The sequence below is a fragment of the Podarcis melisellensis genome, assembly GCF_964234715.1.
Source record: "Podarcis melisellensis genome assembly, chromosome: 4".
Taxonomy (NCBI): Eukaryota; Metazoa; Chordata; class Lepidosauria; order Squamata; family Lacertidae; genus Podarcis; species Podarcis melisellensis.
Genome location: NC_138531.1, coordinates 64,249,088 through 64,270,206, shown reverse-complemented (window position 1 = coordinate 64,270,206; position 21,119 = coordinate 64,249,088). Strand labels below are relative to the sequence as shown.

Here is a 21,119-nt window from a genome sequence, read left to right as displayed (position 1 = left end):
TATCAAATCCAAACTACTACTACTACTACTACTACTACTACTCTTCTTCTTCTTCTTCTTCTTCTTCTTCTTCTTCTTCTTCTTCTTCTTCTTCTTCTTCTTCTTCTTCTTCTTTTTGCCATGTCTTTTTCACAGTCTGAAAGTCTTTTTTTTAAATGATCTGTGACTCATTCTGAGAGGTTTTCATCATCATTATTATTGAAGAGCACAGTAAAACCACATCAATAAATAAATATGGGGGGGGGGGAGTTACAGTAAAATAGCCTGAATAAACACTCCCTAACAGTTGAGAGAGTTTGGTTGTCTAATGATGCAATCCTATACTCACTTACCTGTGAGCAGGTCTGTTCAACACATTAGGTTTTATTTCTGAGTAGACACACATAGATCACACATTTTCTTTAAAAATAACTTTTACCATCCCCAGACAGGATGCCCAGTGGTCAGGAATGGTGAGAGTTGTTGTCCCTGAAAGGTAACCAGTTCTTCCTCCCTGCTCTAAGTTAATGTATGCGGCTTCTTCTGTGCGTTTCTGAGAAACATTGCATCTTCAGTCTGTCTTCTGTGAAAAGACAGGAAGCCACAACAGCATTGTGACAGACAACTTCCCCACCATTACTGAGGCAAGGTTAGTTGCTGGAGCTCAACTAGAGAAGAGAATTCTAATCCCCGAAGAGGAAGAAAGTATGTTCTTTCTACTAATAGGACCTATCCGGTGCTTGGCAGCTGTGCTCCTCCTGCTGTCTGGTGAGTTTCATGTAATGTGTTTAGCCTTCATGGGAATATAATAGAGACAGGGAAAGGATGCATTGGACTCCAAGCCTCATCATCCATGAATATTGATCGTGGTGGCTAGGGCTGTTGGGTGTTGGTGTCCAACAATATCTGGAATGCCACAAGCCCCCTACCATTGGAATACAAGAAATGCCTTACTGTATTACAACTATGTTGACCTCCTGCGGTGTTCTGGTTGGCTACTGAGGTTTTGGATGCTTACAAAGTAGGGCATGAATGTGATGTTCCTTCATGGAACAGAAGAAGGACCTGCTGGATCAAGCCAGTGGCTCATCTAGTCTAGCGTTGTGTTTTCACAGTGGCCAACCAGATGCCTGTATTTGTTGCCATGATGGCTATGCCTGCAGATGCCTGCAGGAAACCCATAAGCAGGACCTGAGCACAAGAGCACTGTTCCCCTCCTGAGGTTTCCAAAAGCTGGTGTTCAGAATAATTACTGTCTCCAACCGTAGGGGCAGAGCATAGCCATCATGGGAACAAATAGCCTTGTCCTCCTTGAATTTGGATAATCATCTTTTAAAGCCATCCAAGTTGGTGGCCATCACTGCCTCCTGGGGGAGCAAGCTCTTTAGTTTAACAATATATTGCACGAAGTATTTTCTTTTCTCTGTCCTGAATCTTCCAAAGTTCAGCTTCAGTGGACGTCCACAAGTTCCAGTATTATGGGGGGGGGGGACTTTTCTCTGCAATGGTACCTCAGGTTACAGATGCTTCGGGTTACAGACTCCACTAACCCAGAAATAGTACCTCAGGTTAAGAACTTCACTTCAGGATGAGAACAGAAATGGCGCAGCAGTGGTGTGGCGGCAGCGGGAGGCCCCGTTAGCTAAAGTGGTACCTCAGGTTAAAAACCGTTTCAGGTAAAGAACAGACCTCCAGAATGAATTAAGTTCTTAACCCAAGGTACCACTGTATTCACTTTCTCCATCTTATGTATCAAAAACTTTAACAACCTTGATCTAAAGTTATCAGCTCTCATACTAATTATATACAGACAAAAGTAGCAATTTTTAAGTAAGCTAATTTTAGATTTAGAAAAGAAATATTTTAGTAATCCTACAGCTGGTTGCTTGTAGCTAACATCAAATGTTATAGATTCAGTTTAATTGGTTGGGCAAGAAAGTTTGAAACCTGAATATAGATGCTTGTGTATATAGAATATATATGTAGAGCACCTCTTTAAAAAGGAAAAGGGGGAAATGAAGAAATAAAAACACTGCATTATTTTTCATTTAACTTTTGCTCAAGCCTGTAGTATTTGTGAATTCTGATGTAAGGCTGCTGAACATCAGAGTTTTGCCATTTTTGCATTTCACCCATTACTTTTGTCTTATTGCACTTTGTTCAGAATGCCAGCTTTACTTGATTATATTTTGATATAATCTCTGCTGCCGTGTTATGGTTTGCTTGCAGATCTCTGTGCAGGAGAAAGGATAGTATCCATCCAGAAAGGCCTTCTATATCGAGCAAGAGGCTACCACATCACTATCTGGTGTAATGTCAGTGGTTACCAGGGACCAATGGAGCAGAATTTCGAATGGTCCATTCATCGGCCATCGGACCCAAATAGAAAGCTGCAAATTATCAGCACGGATGATGCCTCCTTTCCTTATGCTGTCTACTCTCAGCGCGTTGGAAGTAGGGAGATCTACATAGAAAGGATCCGAGGAGATTCTGTTCTGCTGCACATCACTGAGCTCAAAGACATGGATACCGGCGAGTATGAGTGTTACACACCCAGCACAGATGTTGGTTATCTTGGGAATTATGGTGCCAAAACGAACCTTTTCGGTAATATGACTATTTACTGACCACTTAGCAGTTACCTTCAACAGTCTTTGGCTCACAAAACTTATTGCACAGCCCACCAGACAGTTCTTATGGCTTGTCAGGTGTTTAACTACACTGCTGGATTTTGCCATTCCACGGAGGCAGCAAAAACAGAAGCTGTTCAAAAGGGCTGCCATACATGGCTGCTTGGCTCGGCTCCAATTGGAGATCAAAAGTTTGTTCAGGCTTGTGTTAGACAGTAAATGTGGATGTTTTTGAATTCAGCTGGAGAATGAGCTCCACTTTGCAACAGCTGCTAAGTAAGAGGCACTGGAATGGAGATGCGAGACAGCTCATGTGCTTTGCTGAACTGTTCTGCCCATGACTTCTGAGGCTCCATTAGTTTGCTTGGAAGGTGTGGCCAAGAGTTAGGGAATCTTTATTTATAAAATCCTGTTCTTCCTTCAAGGAGCCAGGGTGGCATACGTGAACCCCTAATGACTCAGAACAACCGTGTGTTGAGGCAGTTTAGTCTTGAGAGGGACTTAATCCAAGATCACCTAGTACACTTCATGCTTGGGTGGGGATCTGGATCGGGCTCTCCCTGCTCCAAGTCCAGCACTGGTAAGGTATAAACATTCCTTAAAACCACTGATTGGTTCCTCTTAAAAAATAATCACTGCAAGGGGCTCAATGGATGCTGGCCAGTCGCTTCTAGTCCGACCTCTTCTAAAAGAAGTGTGTGGCTCTGTATGCATCTGTGATCATCCATCCATCTGTGTTTTCTTGTATTTCTTCCTTCATTTCATTTTAGTAATTCCAGACCTGCTCGCTGCCACCATGAGGCCACAGGCTCTCACTCGAGATCAAGGGGATTCATTAGAACTCATTTGCGAAGTATCAACAGCTACAGTCCAACACACCCACCTCTCGGTTGGCTGGTACCTTCTTCCAGAAGGAGGCAATGGACAAGCCCAGAGGATCCTTTCCCTGTCCAGAGATTTTGTCTTACTACCAGGATCCTCTTACAATCAGAGGTTATCCTCAGGAGATATCAGGCTAGACAAAATTGGGAGCAGAGAATATAAGCTCTCCATTGTCAGCGTACAACCCTCAGACCAGGGGGAAGTGTACTGTGAGGCAGTGGAGTGGATTCAAGATCCCGATGAAACCTGGAAAGATATTGCCCGGAAACAGACAGGCAAAACATCACTGACCATCAGAAGCCTGGGTAAGAGTTGTATTTTCTACCCGTCATATATCCTGCCATTCCTGAAAGAGGCAATGAGCTACTTGATAGCCGGTGGGAGAGTAATTGTCTATGTATTTTTCCAGCACACAATTAACTTGATTCGCCATTTTGCTCCAAGCCTTCTATACAGCTCTGACAGGCTTCGCATCCCAAAAACAAATATTTGATTCCATACAACAAGAGGGGAAAGAAATTCAAAAATGCTAGAGAGGCCATTTTCCATTACTGAAAATGTAAGCAAGATTAGAACAGTACTCCTTCACCATTTTGTAAAAGTTGCTTAGGAATCTTTATCGCTTGGAATGCAAACTTTGTAACTAATTTAGTTATGTGAGATGGTGTTATCTGTGAGAAGGAAGGCTGTATATTTTACTCTAAAGACCTTCCTGGGAAGGGCACAATAAAATAAAATTTAATTTGCAGCTGATGATCTTCTTGGAGCCAGCTGGAGCATCAAAAAGTAGCATTATGTATAAACAACTCTGGCTTTTTCATTTACCAGTTTGTCAGTGCTTCTTTATATAATCAGCCATTCTGGATTGCTGTTGTTGTTTTTTAAAGTTAACATTTTGCTGCTCTAAGCTACTATAATAAAGCTATGGAAGAATGAAAGAGAAAAGCACTCCATCTATGCAAAGAGAAAAGAGACTGTCTGCTCTGTCAGATCCAGGTGTGGTTCGTCCTATTAACATCCTGGAGTGTGGGGAGGAATCAAGGACCATACATCATGCAGACATAAACCATGAGACTGGCTAAATAATACATGGTGCTTAACGCAAATACAACTGATGATGATGATGATAAAGTGGTAGTTTAGGTTTATTTTATTTTTTTACTCTTTCAGTTGCTACAGCTGTGCTGCTGTTGAAATGTGATCCTCCTACACTAGGGAATTGAAAGCTAGCTGGTTGATTCTGTTCTGCTTCTTTTCGCTTTTGGTTGCGGCTTGTTCTTCTTTGTCTCAGCACCAACAGCTTCTGTGGATCATGAAAATCATGTAGCGTTTTGAGCAAGAGGGCGGCAGGAGACCCAGCTCGCTTCCTAGTCCAGCCGCTGCCAAGGCAGATTGTGGTCTCTTCTGCAGCACGGCTGTGTATTGTAGGGATCAGGGAGGGAAGTATTGATGTAACAGGGAGCAGGACAAGGTTTGTGTGCTAGAATAGAGGCCTGCTCACCCCTTGTGCTAACCAGAGGATTTAACACCAAATCCTGCACCTTGATACATACCTAGCACCAGTGCATTAGGCAAATGGATTCTATAATTGCCTCTTTCCACGTAACATTTATTGAAATTCTATATCCTCCTCCCCTCCGCCAGCTCCCCATTTGTCGAATTACAATCTGTTGAGCTCTGCTGTGGGATTAGTGCTGCAAGAACATGGAGAAAGGGATGGGATGCCTTCCCACATCCTCATTCACCCCAGGGGAGCTGCAACCTAAATTGAAGAGCACACAGCACACACCCTTTCTCAACAAGAGCGATGCTTTTTTAACCCACTTCCAGGCTGATACACGTTGGTGCCACGTTGTTGGCATAAGATATTCAGCAAATATTTGTGAATGGCAAACGTTTGTTCGGGATTTCTGCTCTGAATTATTTATGTGCCTGCATTCAATGCCTTGGATAATTTATGCGCAGTAAGCAATTAGACCAGCGGCTCAAGCTATGATTAGCTGCAGTGCCTTGGCCTTTAGATGCATGGAGCGAGAGCTCTGAAACTGCACTGATCTTAGGGAATGCACAGCACAGGGGCACAGGAGATGTAAGAAGCTTCCTTGCACTGAGTCAGGTCACTGGTCAGTATTGTCTACGCCAACCTTTGCCAACCTGGTGCCCCCAGATGTTGTTGGACTACAATTCTCATCAGCCCCAGCCAACACATGCTGACTGGGGCTAATGGGAGTTGTAGTCCAACAACATTGGAGAGTCACATTTTCAGGAAGAAGGTCCTCCAGGACTTGCAGCCAAGATGGTCTTTGAATGTCAGTATTCCTAGGAAGAAGACAGTGTACAGGGTGGGAAAGTTGCCAAAACTGCCCTGGTTTTGTGGCTGTAGCATTAACAAGGGGAGCTGATTTTTGCATATCACATTTTAGCCCCCTTCAGCCTCCTGCTTTCATGCTGGAAATCATAGAATTTTATGAGTTGGAAGGGACCCTTGCAATGCAGGAATCACAACTAAAGCATCCAAGACAGATGGCCATCCAGCCTCTGCTTAAAATCTTTTCCCACAGTCAAACAGCTCTTACTGTCTGAAAGTTATTCCTGATGTTTACTCAGAATCTCCTTTCTTGTAACTTGAAGGCATAGGTTTGGACGCTACCCTCTGGACCTAGAGAAAAGGGCTTGCTCCATCCTCCATGTACATATTTGAAGATGGCTATCATCCCTCCTCTCAGTCTCTTCTTTCCCAGGCAAAAAATACCAAACTCCCTCAACCATTCCCCATAAAGAAATTCAGATCCTTTATAAATTTAGACTTAATCTAATTGCTGGAGGAAGATACCCATGAAAATATGTCACACATCAAGTATGGTATACTCCTGCTTATTGCACTAAAGATACCACCTGAAAGGCAAAATTGAATCTGGACTTAACTATCTCTGCTGCTTTATATTTTCACAGACCAAAATTTTGATGTTGACATCTCTGTTGCTAAGAGGTCTCTCCTGGAAGGGGAAGCCTTGCAGATCAACTGCTCTGTGAAAGCCCGGAATACGCAAAACAGATGGTTCCAGGTGGTTTGGCGCCATCACGGTATGGTGATGGCTAGTCTCAATCATTATGGCACCTTGTCTTTTCGAAATGACAATGAGGAAAGGTATACTGTGGGAAATCTCCTAATGAAGAAGCAGAGCAATGATAAGTACACCCTCAGAATCATCAAGGCGGAACTGAAGGACAAAGGCACCTATAGCTGTTTTGTTTCTGAAGTTGGGCAGACTCCCACCGGCTCCTTTGCTATCGCACAACAAAAGTCTTCACCAGCCATTGATATAGATGTGAAGCCTGGAGGTCAGTCATGCCAAACACTTTCCCTCCAAACAAAATATGGGAATAGCCCCTGGGCTGGGGTTCACTGATGCCCTTTGCCAGCAGACTCTAAACCAAAAACTCCCAGGTATATTAGACCATTCTGTAGCATAGGGCAGTCCAGTGCTTCTCTTCTAAAAATAAGGCTCCAGTAACCTTGAGTACCCCCAGAAAAAAGCACTGGGCAATCCAACATGAAAAGAAGTCATTCAGAACTGACCAGAGACTCCAAATTTTGCAATCAAAGATCAGTCTCCAAAATCCTACAGGAGAGGTGAATTGTGCAACTATAACAATTTAAGGCTCAAGAGGGTGAACAATGAATGTGTCCTTTTCTATATACCATCTTTCCATTGTGGGCTACAGATAGAAAATAGGAAGTGGTTTGAGAGCACTGTCTCTTCCTCTGTGGTGTAAGCCATTTCCTGACATTACCTTTAGACAAACACATTTGACAGCTTTTGAAACACTACAAATTCCTGCTTATCAGGGATAGTTGGATGTACAAGTGCACTAGTATCCCACTTTCAAAAATGATTTCATATTTCGGGGGCGGGGGGGGGGGCGGGGACTGCTGCCTGTATCCAGCCTTAGTTTGCAAAGTGGGAATAGACTGGTGACATCATCACCACTCCAGACTCTCTCTCAAGTTTTTCTTCATTAGTTAAGGATTCCATTCTAATGCTTTCACTATTTCCCCATTTTTCTCCCTATGTACCTCTTTGTTCCATGATTTCCTGTCCTATTTCTGTGGGCCTTTTTACAAAGCTATGCAGCTTCAAGTGTGCTCCTTAAAAAAAATAAAATCTGGCAAACTGCTGTTGAAAATTTGCATGAGGCAACTATACAGGAATGTCTGTGGTCCAGGAATAGATGAAAGTTTCATTCAGGATAAAGCTCCCATTCCCTTCAATCTCATGAACACTCCTGCCTTCAAGTTAGATTTATGTAGTATACCATAGCTTATTTCAGTGTTCAGGGGCATATACCCTTTTGTTCCTTTTTTTTAAGTTTTGTGATGGAGGAATTGGGAAAGAGTAACAAACATGACGCAGGTGGCGCTGTGGGTTAAAGCCTCAGCGCCTAGGACTTGCTGATCGAAAGGTCAGCGGTTCAAATCCCTGCGGCGGGGTGCGCTCCCGCTGCTCGGTCCCAGCGCCTGCCAACCTAGCAGTTCGAAAGCACCTCCGGGTGCAAGTAGATAAATAGGGACCGCTTACCAGCGGGAAGGTAAACGGCGTTTCCGTGTGCGGCTCTGGCTCGCCAGAGCAGCGATGTCACGCTGGCCACGTGACCCGGAAGTGTCTCCGGACAGCGCTGGCCCCTGGCCTCTTAAGTGAGATGGGCGCACAACCCCAGAGTCTGTCAAGACTGGCCCGTACGGGCAGGGGTACCTTTACCTTTACCTTTAACAAACATGAGCATACTAGTTTCCTAACCCTTCTGGTCTGATCATGGAGTCTTCCTTCCCATTACTGAAAACTCTATATCTCCATAGCTCTACAATTCAGTGATAAAAAACATTTTTTAAATTGTGAAGTTCCTTCTTTGACGAGTGGCATTTGCATTTGACAAATGAAAATGGATACCAAGGGATGTCTAGATTCCTCTTCTTCTTTTCTCATTAAATTCTGCCTACTGTTCCTATAATACTATTATTTGATTGATTATTTAATTTTGCTATCCCACATGTCTCTAACAATATCAGGGTAGCATACATAATTCTATTTCCTCCTCCTTTCTGTGACTCAAGGTCACCCAGTGGGAATTTGAACTCTAATCTCTCTACCAATCCAACCACTCCATCAGCTTCAGCTGTGCCCCTACCTGGGTAGGGATAGTTTAGCTATTGTTGTCTATGCACTTTTAACACCTAAATTAGATTAGTGCATTGCATTATACATAGGGCTGCCTCTGAAGCCAGTGCGGAAACTTCAGCTGGTGCAGAATTTGGTGGTCAGGGTGCTCATTGGTCACAGGAATGTCCAGCTGATGATTCCTCAGGATCATTGGCAGTCTGAATATGTGCTGGAGGGTTCAGCTTCTCTTGGTCCTCATTGAAAGGAATCTCAGGTTTGAGGTTTAGACACAGCTGAATTATGGCCATGTTGGATGAGGAGTTCGAGATGTTTGGGATCCATTTTAAGTCATCTGATTCAGACCTCCTTCACAAAATGAGGAGAAGACCAGTTCTGCAACACTTTGTTATGGTTATATTACTGCCAAAGAGCAAAGGCATAGATTGTAGGAGACAGTAGAGTTCTCAACCATGGTGATCTGGTAAAACCAAGGAATTTGGTGATCTCAGTGTTATGGAAAACAACAAGTCAGGAACCAAAAAGCCTCCTAGTGAGAGAGGGCGAGTCACTTATCTCTTCATGCCTTACATTTTGTCCTATGGAGAAATGAGCTCAGTGTGAAAAGATCTTAACACATGATGGTGTATAAGAACATAGTATGAGTCGTCTGGATCACACCAACGGCCCATCTAGTCCAGCACCCGGTTCTCACAGTGACCTTTGAGAGGCCTTAAAGGAGGACCTGAGCACAACAGCACACTCTCCACTAGTGATTCCCAGCAACTGACATTGAGAAGAAAACTGTCTCCATCAGTGGCGATAAAGATATGGATGATCTCTATATAGAAAAGAAGACATGTATCAGACGGGAAACGTAGAGGACATGTATCAATGAAACTTTCCCATTAACCAGTTAGAATGCTCAGTAGAAAACTAAGATGATCTTCTATGAAACAGATAGTGTCAAAATGCAAACCTATTCTGTGTCTTCTTCCTTCTTTCCCTTTGATTCAGATTTATCCATCTATATAACCTGTTGCGTTTTGTTCACAGAAAGCCACTTGCAACTGTTTGTGTGGGTCAATAAGAAACAAATAATGGAGGGAGAAACTTTGGTTTTCAACTGTAATGTGAGTATAGATGCAAATTCGCTATCTGTGAACTGGTGGCATATCCAGAGGGACAGAGATCCTCCACTGCTCATAGCCAGCCTGGAGCAAAATGGCAGACTAAAGATAGGTGCTTCTTACTTGGAGCGCAGTGCTCATGGTGGGCTCAGGTTAGAGAAGAAGGACCCTTCCACATTTACCTTGACCATCTACAACACTTTAGCCACAAAGGATACAGGGCTGTATCGCTGTGAAGTGACAGAGTGGTCCGGCAGCAGGAGCTGGAAACACACACAGGAAATCTCAACAAGAGTTGAACCACTGGGTAAGTTCATCCTATAGTCTTTCTTTCCCTTTCACATACTTCTAGCTATCCTGTCTAATTATCCAAGCTAAATGTTATACGCAACATGACAGCTCTTTAAGCACACATATTTTTCTTTGGGAAGAGACCGTAGCTCATTGGTAAAGCTTGCCTTGAATTCAGACAGTCCCAGGTTCAATCAGAGCATCTGTTTCAAAGGATCAGGTAGCAGGTAATCTCACAGGCCTCTGCCTGAGACCCCAAAGAACCACTCCCATTCGAGTGGACAGGACTGGATTAGATGAACTGACCCAGCCCTAGTACAAGGCAAGGGCAGTATATGAACCGAATGGTTTGACCTCCTAACACTGTGCTGCAGAGATGTATAAAGTACTCCTGGAACATCATTCCTCCTTCCGTGAACTTCCTTCTATAACTGAGCTGGGTTATTTCTTGCTAAGCCCAAGGCAATGCTTTTGTGATTTTGACTCAGTTGACTTGGAAGCAATCCAGGTCAGCAAACATGTATTCAACAGAATGGGTGTGATATGATAGAGAATATAATATTTTATGACATCTGTCCTTACCTCAGCAGTGAGACTTTCTAGACAAGTAGTGAGTAGTGATCACTCACTGTAGCACAAGATGTTAGGGAAAATACTGTCTCTCTTTAAGTAACTGAGACTCTGATAGCAACTACTGTATGTTGGCTACTACAAGTGTAATGTCCAAAATAGTCAGGTGGGCAAGACTTTCCTACAAATAGAAATTTGATGACATTTCGGAGAGAAACTGACAAGGTATCTCTGGTGTTGATGTAATGTCCTCAATTTTCTCTGGCTTAACAGGGCAGAATTTGAAAGCTATACTGAGTAGCAGAGTTCCAAATGTAAAACTGCAGGAAGACCTTGTACTGTTCTGCAAGGTGGCTGGTAATGATGACATCACCAACAATGTGCCAGTCTCCATCACCTGGCTATTCCAGCCTCACTTGAAGCTGAGTGGCTATCAGCAAGTGGTCAAAGCCACCGCAAGAGGCACCATCGAATGGGGATTGGCGTTTATGCAATTTGAGAAGAAAACCAAGATTACAAAATCCTCTTCTTTATCCCAACTCCTTATCCACAGTGTCACATGGCAAGAGAGAGGGATGTATAAGTGTGAAGTTGAAATCTGGAGAAACTCTCAGGATACCAGAAACTTGTCTGCAATAGCAGCTTCTGTGCTATCCTCTAATCCTGTGGAGATCAAGGTCACCCAACCAGGTAGGTGTTTAGAAACCATTGTCAACCTAACATTTTCCTTTTGCTACAGTATTAGCCACTGTCTTCTAGGAAGTGTCTCTCATAAGTCTTGGTGGATGACTCAAATCACTGTCCACTATGTTGAATGCAATAGATTTTATTTTGCCCCATAGTGTTGACTATCTTTTCTCAAACAAATCCAAGACCCTGCCCTATCTTATGACAGTTGTATTAAATTTTTCTATTTTATTTAAATTTCCAACCAGCTTTATGAATGGATAATCCCTAAAATCCCTCCAACAGTGTATAAGGAAACACTGATAAAACAAATACCCTTGGTTGTATCAAGCGCTCAGAGTAGACCCATTGAAACTAATGAACTGAAGTTAGCCACGTTCATTTTTATTTATTTATTCATTTTCACTCTGAGTAGCACAAATCATGGATACAAGCCACTATTCCCATCTCAGTGATTTGGTTACTTCTGTTCTTAAATTTGCTAAATGTGTTTCTTGTTTTTAAATGTTTTTATAGATTGAGTTGTTTTTAAATGCTTTAAACGTGTTCTGATTTTATTTTTAATTGTCACGCATCAGTGATGGTTCTGCCGCCATGGGCTCCTTTAGAAAGAAGGACAGAATATACATTTAATAAAAAAAATAAAAAAAATAAAGCCTCTTTTGTGAAAGCAACCCCCCCCACCCCCGTCTTCTGTTTGCCAAGAACAGGCAATAAGTTAAGATGCTAGAGGAAGCTGATAACTTCTTACCATAAGTCTGACCAATGCTGTGGAAAGGGGAGACGTTTTGAAATGACTCATACTGGGGGTTTTGCACCCACAGTGGGTAGACAATAGTTTTTGCAGAAATGCACCCGATGACAGCCTGCGCATATAATGGGAAGCAGCTGCTGGGTTCTTTTGCATACTTCACTTGCCACCACAGAGAGAAGAGATTGCACTGTCAGCAGCCGGGTTCAAAGCAAGAGAAGGAACTTGGAGATTGTGCTCAGTTAATTAAATTGAAGTGGGTTCTGATTTCCCCTTTCAAGTCATCTCTCTTTAGCAAGGCCACTGTGGGTGACAAGAAACTTAAAAGAAAGAGCTTGGCTATCCTTAGCAAGATCTGCTTTGGGGGAAAACTGTAGCAGGTTTTTGTAATCGGCATCTTCGGATGAAAATCAAGTGCAGAGCTCTGAGATCTAATGAGAATATTGGAAGCAGGACAGGATGCCCTTATTACAGCCTTTTCCAAGAGTCCTTTTTCTGTGCTCTTAGAAGCGATTCAGACGCTATCCGTGATACTTCCTTGAGAAAAGCCAACAACCCGTGCAGTCCTTTCCACAATCCCTTGTGGGTCTTCCTTTTGCTATAGTCTACAACTTCTTCATTGTTGATGAGGCACAATGTGAAAACCATTAAGATGCTATTTCCACTTGCTGGAAAGGTTAACAAGCCAAATCATAGAATTGCAGAGTTGGGCCCCAAGGGTCATCTAGTCCAACCCCCTGCAATGCCAGAATCACAACTAAAGCATCCATGACAGATGGCCATTCAATCTCTGCTTAAAAGCAGCCAAGGAAGAAGAGTTCACAACCTCCTGAGGGAGACCATTCCACTATCGATCAGCTCTTACTGTCAAAAAGTTCTTCCTAATATTTAATCAGAATCTCATTTCTTGTTGTTTGAATCCATTGGTTCAGGTCCTACTCTCTGGGGCAGCAGAAAGCTTGTTCCATGAATTATTGTATGTTAATCTTTTGTTGGAAGCCGCCTAGAGTGGCTGGGGAAGCCCAGCCAGATGGGTGGGGTATAAATAATAAATCATCATCATCATCTTCTGTGTGGAAGCCCTTGAGATATTTGAAGATGGCTCTCATTTCACCTCTCACTCTCCTCTTTTCCAGGCTAAACATACCCAACTCCCTCAAGCACTTCTCATAAGGCTTGGCAGCACCCAACATACCTTCTCTGATCATTTCACTTAGGCAGCCCTAAATCCTTTTGCAGGAATGTGATGGGCAAGGTTAGGATTAAAATGAAAGGCAGGGCACGTAAGGAAGGAGGAGTAAGGAGATGGACAGACAGCTGCTCTGAATGAGAGAAGATCGTAAAATGGATAATAATGAAGATGGTGCTCGGATATTTTCCAGATCTCTGAACATCTTCCTTTCCATCCAGTCAGAACTCTCCCATTTATGTCACAGATAGTTTTAAAATCACAACAGAGCAAAAACTAAAGTGGAGGCAGAGTTACATTCAGCAGGAATTTGCAGCAATTTATGATATGCATATAATTCCTTTTATGATTTGAGGTTTTGGTTGAGCCTAGCCCACCTTATATAATCACTGCTAAAGGTTTAAGGATGGGGGGCATTGCTTTCTTTCTAGTACCTCTGAATAAAGTGCTGATTTCTAAAGCTTTCTGTGGAGCAAATATGCGTGTTAAAAGAGGTTCTAAAATGTAAAGAGAAGTGCAGCAAATTAAAATGTGCTGGAATCCTGAAACCCAGATGGGATCTAACTCCATTTTTTATTTTTTTAAGGATATGAATGAATCATGGTCTTCATAAGAGCTTGAACAAAATTGTTTGACCTGTGTTCTGAAAAAATTACATTAGAATAGATTGTTTTTTGTAATATATTTAGTTAATTTAAATTTTCATATTTCAATATACATTTTAAATGGTTTAGAACAAAAAAGCATAAAAATACAATATAATTCTACATTCAAAAGTAAGCAAAATTGCTATGATTACTTATTATATTGTTATTATTCCATATTTTAATAATGGTGTCAATATTACCTAGTAACTACTATTTCTTTGCCTTTTATTCTAGAAAGCAATCTAAGACTCAACATGGATGTAAAGTCTTTGGAAATCGCTAGCAATGAAGATGTAAGAATTGATTGCAGAATCAGGTCATGGACCAATGAGAATTCTCGGTTAGGAGTTGCCTGGTACTTTCTCCCATTTTCTCCCACGAATTCAGTTCCACTGCTGATTATAAGAATGAATTACACTAACATATTGGAATATGGGGAGGCGTTCAGTTCTCTGCATCAGAAATCCAGGTTTCATAACAAGAGGGTCTCCAACCACCTGTACCAGCTGCTTATTCTGTCAGGGGGTTATGATGCCCATGGCGAATATTACTGCGTAGTAGATGAATGGATCTGGTTAACAGATGGGGGCTGGTACAAACTTGGAACGATGGAATCTGGAAAAACTACGCTAAATTTCAAGTTTTCAGGTAACCAACCTTATTTATTCATGGATCTTTTAGATGAGGGTAGCCAACATGGTGCATTTGGGATGTTTTGGCACTGAAATGACAAGAGATTCTGCCATTCCCTCTCCCCGCCCTCAGGGTGGTTCAGCTGAGCTGGGCATCATTGCAGAAATGGGAGGACTGGCACAAAACATTGGGCTGCCTGAGAAGATTAGACCACTTATCACTGTACTTGTCTCCACTTACTCCTGGCTTAGCTCTTTGGCGGCATGCTGGGGACCTCAGTGCCACTCTCTGAGGGGGGCACAGGGAATAATGTCACAATGGAGAGTGTCTACCCATGAAAGCAGCAGATGCATTTTAAACTGGCTTTAAACATTTACTTTAACCCAGGCTTCCTCAACCTCAGCCCTCCAGATGTTTTTGGCCTACAACTCCCATGATCCCTAGCTAGCAGGACCAGTGGTCAGGGATGAGGTGAATTGTAGTCTCCAAACATCTGGAGGGCCGAGGTTGAGGAAGCCTGCTTCAACCATTTAATCAACTCTGCTTGTCTCTGTACTGGTATCCCAAGCTACAAAGCCATTTTTCTTGCTTTTGAGTCTTAAATTGGCACCTTACTGCCTTTAAAACTTGATTCTTTTATAAACTAACATCACCATCACAAGAGTCATGTGGATATTGTTGGCTCTCCGGAGAAGAGACACTAACATTGGTTCATTATTGGTCTGTTTCAAATCCCACAAATAAGCAAGGCATTACTATCGCCAATGCAATTGTGTTTGTGTGTACGCAATTGCCTCCAGTAAAGATCCCCAAAGTCAATACTCTTAATTTCCCCAATTTAGTGCATTCACCTTTGTTCTACCTTTTGCATTAACATTACATGCCCCAGGCATTGTTGTTGTTAGATACAAACAGCAAGCTGAGATGCCTGCTTGCAAGTAGGTCTCCGCCTGCTTTTTGAAATGATAGATCTCCCAGGTATATGGCCAAATAATTTGTTGTTATAAACAGCCACTCCAATATTTGAGCAGACTGCGTGGGTGACGCTGTGGGTTAAACCACAGAGCCTAGGGCTTGCCGATCAGAAGGTCGGCGGTTCGAATCCCTGCGACGGGGTGAGCTCCCGTTCCTCGGTCGCTGCTCCTGCCAACCTAGCAGTTCGAAAGCACGGCAAAGTGCAAGTAGATAAATAGGTACCGCTCTGGCAGAAAGGTAAATGGCATTGCCATGTGCTGTTCTGGTTGGTTCACCAGATGCGGCTTAGTCATGCTGGCCACATGACCCGGAAGCTGTACACCGGCTCCCTCGGCCAATAAAGCGAGATGAGCACTGCAACCCCAGAGTCGGTCACGATCGGACCTAATGGTCAGGGGTCCCTTTACTTTACCTTTACTCATGAGTACATCCAAATCTTTGCCTAGACATTGTAGGGGAGTTATGAACCCTTTAAGAAGGTGATGACCTACCCTTCAATATCTCTGACTCCAGCAAGACACACAGGGCCTCTTCCAGACCGGTGTTGATTGCGTGTGTATTCTGCAACATCTTTGTGATGTAATACCAGTGCATTGGCAGTGGATTCATTCTGCTTTGGTTCGTTCTGCAATGTTCTCCCCCATGCTACCACATTATTGCTGTCTGGAGGGGGTATAGCACAACAAAAGCAGGATAAAAACAAACCAGAACATTTGTAATATAAAAATAAATAAATTGTGGGATTTCAACAGGAAGCTACAGGATCTCCACTGGCTGGAAGTGAAGCTCTAAAACTTTTGCAGGTGCAAACAGTATTGAAAGTGGAATTACATTAGACCATCCAGAACCATCTCAGCAACTGAGCAGACTGAGGTGGCTGAGGCCCTTGAGGCACCAGCCCCACGGGCATCTTGCCTGCCCTGCCAGCTGGGCAGAAGTGGCGTTGGTATCGGCCAAAATCATGTGAGATCTTGTGGAGTGTAGAATTTTGACTAGATCTCACCCAAAATTGGTGCTGATGCTGATGCTGCTTCTCCACCAGTGACTGAGCCGGCAGCATAGGCAGAGAAGCGGCACTGGTGGCAGCAAGTATGGTGGCAGTGGCAGGGTAGGGCGGCACTTCTTGTTTTGCCCCACTGCTCCTGAGACTGCCCCTAGAGCATCATGTGTGCAAATCAACATCAATGCACACACCAAAAGCTGTCTGGAGGGGCCCACAAAGTGTAGCTTGGACCAGCTATTTCTGGTATGTCCCGGGACAATTCCTAGGATTGGGGAATGCATAGTGCCAATTGGAGTGATTAGAGGTGTGACGTAATATCCCAAATAACACTTTCTTTTTCTTTCTTATTTTGATTCTCCCCCAGAAAATAAACCGCTCGTTGGAAGAACGAACTACAGCATCACTGTCCTTGAAAATGACGACGTGACCTTGAACTGTACCCTGCAGAGGCCATTCCAGCCCACCTCCCACTTCTCCATCAGTTGGTTCAGAGTGTCAGAACAGTCCAATACGGAAACCCTGGTGCATATGAAAGGCAATGGCATCATTGACTATGGTAATGGCACAATGGCAAGGAGGCTGCACCCCCACTGCCCTTCTGTGGGTGATTTTCTTCTGATCCTGCAGAATGTGGAGAAGGATGATGCTGGGCTGTTCTACTGCCGGGTGGAAGAATTCAAGGCTGTCGACTGCAGTGCTGCAGGAGCAAAACATGAATGGGGTGAATCAGGATTCAGCAAGCTAGTTGTACTCCCTTCAGGTAATGCTGAGCTGACTCCTGGGTGCATTTCAGTGCTGAACGCCCCAGCCTTATACCTGGTTTAAAGGCGATCCTTACCCTCTTTAGACAGTTCAGATTGGGGAAAGTAAACACATAAGAGGAAGCATTTGGGCACACTAGCTCCACCCCCTTCACATTTATTCCATTCACTTTCCATCTTGTGGAATCAAAAAAGGGGTCACCAAACACTGGGGACGAAGAAGGAACAGGAGGGCTTAATTATGGAGTTGGGATGTGGCGAGGCAATAGGAAGAAGAGTAGTAGTAATGGGTTCTTCTGTAAGAATATTAGAAGAACCTGCAGGATGAGGCCAATGGTCCATCTAGTCCAGCATCCTTTTCTCACAGTGACCAATCAGGTGTCTAAGGGAAGCCAGACAGCAGAATCTGAGCACAACAGTACTCTCTTCTTTTAAGCCTAATTTCAGTGGCAGGTAGAGATCCTATGGGTGTCAGGAAAGGCCTCTGCAGGGACTTTAGTAACTGCTGGTGCCCCTTGGTGACCCCTTTCGATTGATCAACATAGTAGGTAGACAAGCATTCCACATCTGGAGCACAGAAAGGAGGCAGAAGGTTTGTTTTGCTACTGTTATAAAGTGAGGCCAAAAGACCAAGCAATCAATAAGTGGAAGATCCAATGAGTTCTGGAGCAACCAACTTCCCCCTATCATATACTGAGAATGAATAGATGTAGAAAAACGAACAGTGTAAATAAATACCAAAAGAGAGGCAATAGTTTTCTCTAGCCGCTTCCAGTCTCTGCTGAATAACAGTCCCATAGTGTCAAATTGGCTAATAAATTCCAGTTCATGATTTTTAGTGCAGTATGGTAACTTTAAGTTCTGCCCAATAATGCCTTAGGAGACTGAAATGCTATCCTAGTGGTTTGTGTCTCTGTTTATGCGATCTCACACAGATTTTTATCTGGCCTATGAAAATGGGAGAAGCACGTTGCTTGCAGTTAATGGCAAATTCTAAAACAGTGCTAAAATGGCAGTGCAGACACATACCAAGAATGGAAAGGTGACAATCCATGCCGTGTATTGTGCATGTGATCTAAATATAACGACTCAGTCACAGACATTTCACTTTTGCATATCTGTTAGAATGGGTGATAATGAAGATTCTGAAAATATTTTTTTAAAAGATGTATTCAACATATATTAAAATGCATGGTTTTTAAAAGATGTATTCAACCTTTTTGCAGCCTGCATAGATGCAGGAAATTCAAGAATGAACAGCTATGTTTTCACTCTGTTTCCCTCCCTGCAGTGTCAACCAGTTCCACCCAGATCTGTTCTTCTCCGCCGCTCTTCCGTTTCCTTGTATTCTACCCTCTCGTCCTGTTTGCTATCCTGGTGGCTGCCTTCCTCGTCTGGCACTTCAAAAAGAAATGTGCTCAGAAGAACAAACTGAATCAGTGGGAAGAGAAGACATCTGTTGAAGCTGCTGAGATGGTGGCACCATCCCACTCCAAGCTCAGTTCCGAAAGCCACAATGACATAGCGGAGGAAGAAACCAATCGTCTCAAGGGTAATGAAGAGGACTGACCATTTGTTGAAGAGTGAACAGAGGCATTTTGTGCTGCATTGAATTCTGATGACTTTGGGGGAGACTTCTCTTTAGCACTCAGTCAGAGCAAATGGCAATTTGGGTTCTCCCGAGACAGACAGACGTCAACAACTGATGTTGGAGGCTATCACCATTCTCATTGATGGTTTGGCTTACAGCTCCCTCCCCTCTTTTCTTCCTCTTCTTCCTATACTTTTGGACTCTGAGGATCTTCACAAACAGGTACAGTATTTAGCAGCAGGAAGTTTTATTCGACAATCTAGAACTTGCCTCTAGATAGTGCGAAGTGAACTCTGTTCCCTTCCCAGGCAGCGCATGGGAATGAATTCCTGGCTCAGTGCTTCTTTTAAATGGAATTGTTACTCGTGGGGCACGAACTCAACACGGTACTTTTTTAACCATGCAGAGAGGCACTTTTAACCTTTCATAAAAAGACATAATAAAGCAATAATGCCATGGATGTATTTCAGCATTAAATTTAAAGACGGTTAGCACTTAAATTCCCGCTGCCTTTCTCCCATTCTAATTCTATTCTCTGCTGACCCCGCACAGTTTTATGAAGCTCAGATTTAAGGTGATTCACTGTGGGTTTTTAAACAAGGCTCAAGACAGCAGAGACACACAAATATCCTCTCTTAATCTCTTTCATGGACACACTGAGACATATTCCAGAAGAACTGAACATTTAGAATGCACACTTTATCAGAATTTTGCAGCAGTTAGAGAGTCGGACTAGGACCTGGGATACCATGACTCAGATTCCCACTTGGTCATGATGAAGCTCACTGGGTGACCCGGGTCAGTTGACTGCTTCTCAGCCTAACCTACCTCACAGGGTTGTTGTGGAAATTATATGCGGGAGGGGGAGGACAATGTATACCACTTTGAGCTCCTTGGAGAAAAAGGTGGGATAAAAATGCATTATAAAAAAAAAAAAATTGCCAACTATATAGAAGGTAACACAATCTTGAGACTAGTCCCAAGGGTGATCAATGAATCAATGCCATGCAAAAAAAAATTGCAAAGCAGCAGGGGACGCTGTTACCGGGTGGCCCTAAGAATCTGTTGCCCCAGGTTTCCAGCCCCTTCTCCTTGTTTTTTCTTTTCTTTTTAAACTTAATATTTATTTTATTTTGCTTACAGGACTGCTGAGCATTTTCAAGGCACACTGTTGCTGAGACCCCAAGCACCCATTATCTTAATTTGATCAGAGACCTAAATTCCCTTCTCTCTATAAAGTACCATGTTCAAATTGTATGCAAGTCTGTGTCATAGGCCTGCACCCTTTTAAACACCTAGTGGCATCCCCAAGAGCAGGCAACTCCAGAAGAACTATAGATCAAGTCGCAATGCACATTACACGGTCAAGGAATTAAGTACCTAGAAAGCACATGTGCGCACATGCATATATAAAGGTACTTGCAATGCAGATTTTGATGAGAGCTGAGGCTTTTTAGCCTAGTGACATCAAGCTTTTGGATCAGTGATCCTACATGCACCTACAATGCTGATATTTCATCTCCTGCTGAAACCATTTGTTTCACCAAGTGTTTTTAGAGAATTAATTTGATTTATGTTGGTATTTGTTCTGTGTTTTATGCTTCAGTAATTATATGATGTTTTAATCATTTTTATTGTACATTGCTATGGAAAAGAAAACTGAAAGAGTATGTGTGGGGGGGGGGGAGAGAGATGCCTGCCATGCTCCTTCCAGGTTATTGTATCTTGGAGGAGAACATCAGTGGCAGGCAGGAACCCTGACCAGGAGTACTATTGTCAGGAGGTCCTCCAAGATTTTGCACTATCCAGGGTTCCCCAAACTTGGGTCTCCAGCTGTTTTTGGACTACGATTCCCATCATCTCTTACCACTAGTCCTGTTAGTTAGGGATGATGGCAGTTGTAGTTTAAAAACAGCTGGGGACTCAGGTTTGGGAAACTCTGGCTGGACTCTGGTGAACCCTGGACTAAATGGATGACTGAGCGGGAGATTCTGATGGCCTCCCATCAAAGGGGATTCCTGCCAGGTCAGTGGCAAGACAGAGCAGCCGAAAAGGGACTGATAGGAGTATGGGGCTGGTGGTGTGCGTTTTTTCTGCTTTGTTTCTTTGCTGTGCATTTGTGCAGATAAAAAGAAGAAAGGGAAAGACAGAGAGAGCCTTAGTCTCTGGGGCTGTCAATCCGGTATGAAAATTCACAGTCAGGGGGAAAGCATTGCCTTATTTTACTTAAAAAAAAACAACACA

At 43.2% G+C, this 21,119-nt stretch overlaps 1 protein-coding gene across 2 annotated transcripts; it reads left to right on the top strand.

The window, feature by feature from the left end:
• The first annotated feature begins 581 nt into the window (after positions 1-581).
• Positions 582-20,503, top strand: CD101 (CD101 molecule). Of its 2 annotated transcripts, none has more exons than XM_081908701.1 (9): positions 582-747; positions 2,209-2,586; positions 3,380-3,796; positions 6,444-6,833; positions 9,704-10,084; positions 10,912-11,328; positions 14,147-14,560; positions 16,888-17,283; positions 18,576-20,503. In XM_081908701.1, exons 1-9 carry the CDS (start codon positions 687-689, stop codon positions 18,851-18,853), a joined length of 3,132 nt encoding a protein of 1,043 aa, XP_081764827.1. In that variant the 5' UTR covers positions 582-686; the 3' UTR covers positions 18,854-20,503. The 2 variants fall into 2 exon arrangements, with proteins under 2 accessions (XP_081764827.1, XP_081764828.1); XM_081908702.1 differs by lacking the exon at positions 582-747 and adding an exon at positions 1,253-1,325.
• The last annotated feature ends 616 nt before the right edge of the window (positions 20,504-21,119 follow it).

Coding starts and splice junctions, on each gene's coding strand:
- CD101 (XM_081908701.1), top strand. CDS start 687: ATGTTCTTTCTACTAATAGGACCTATCCGGTGCTTGGCAGCTGTGCTC. Junction 748..2,208: donor TGTGCTCCTCCTGCTGTCTG/GTGAGTTTCATG, acceptor GTTTGCTTGCAG/ATCTCTGTGCAGGAGAAAGG. Junction 17,284..18,575: donor GCTAGTTGTACTCCCTTCAG/GTAATGCTGAGC, acceptor CCCTCCCTGCAG/TGTCAACCAGTTCCACCCAG.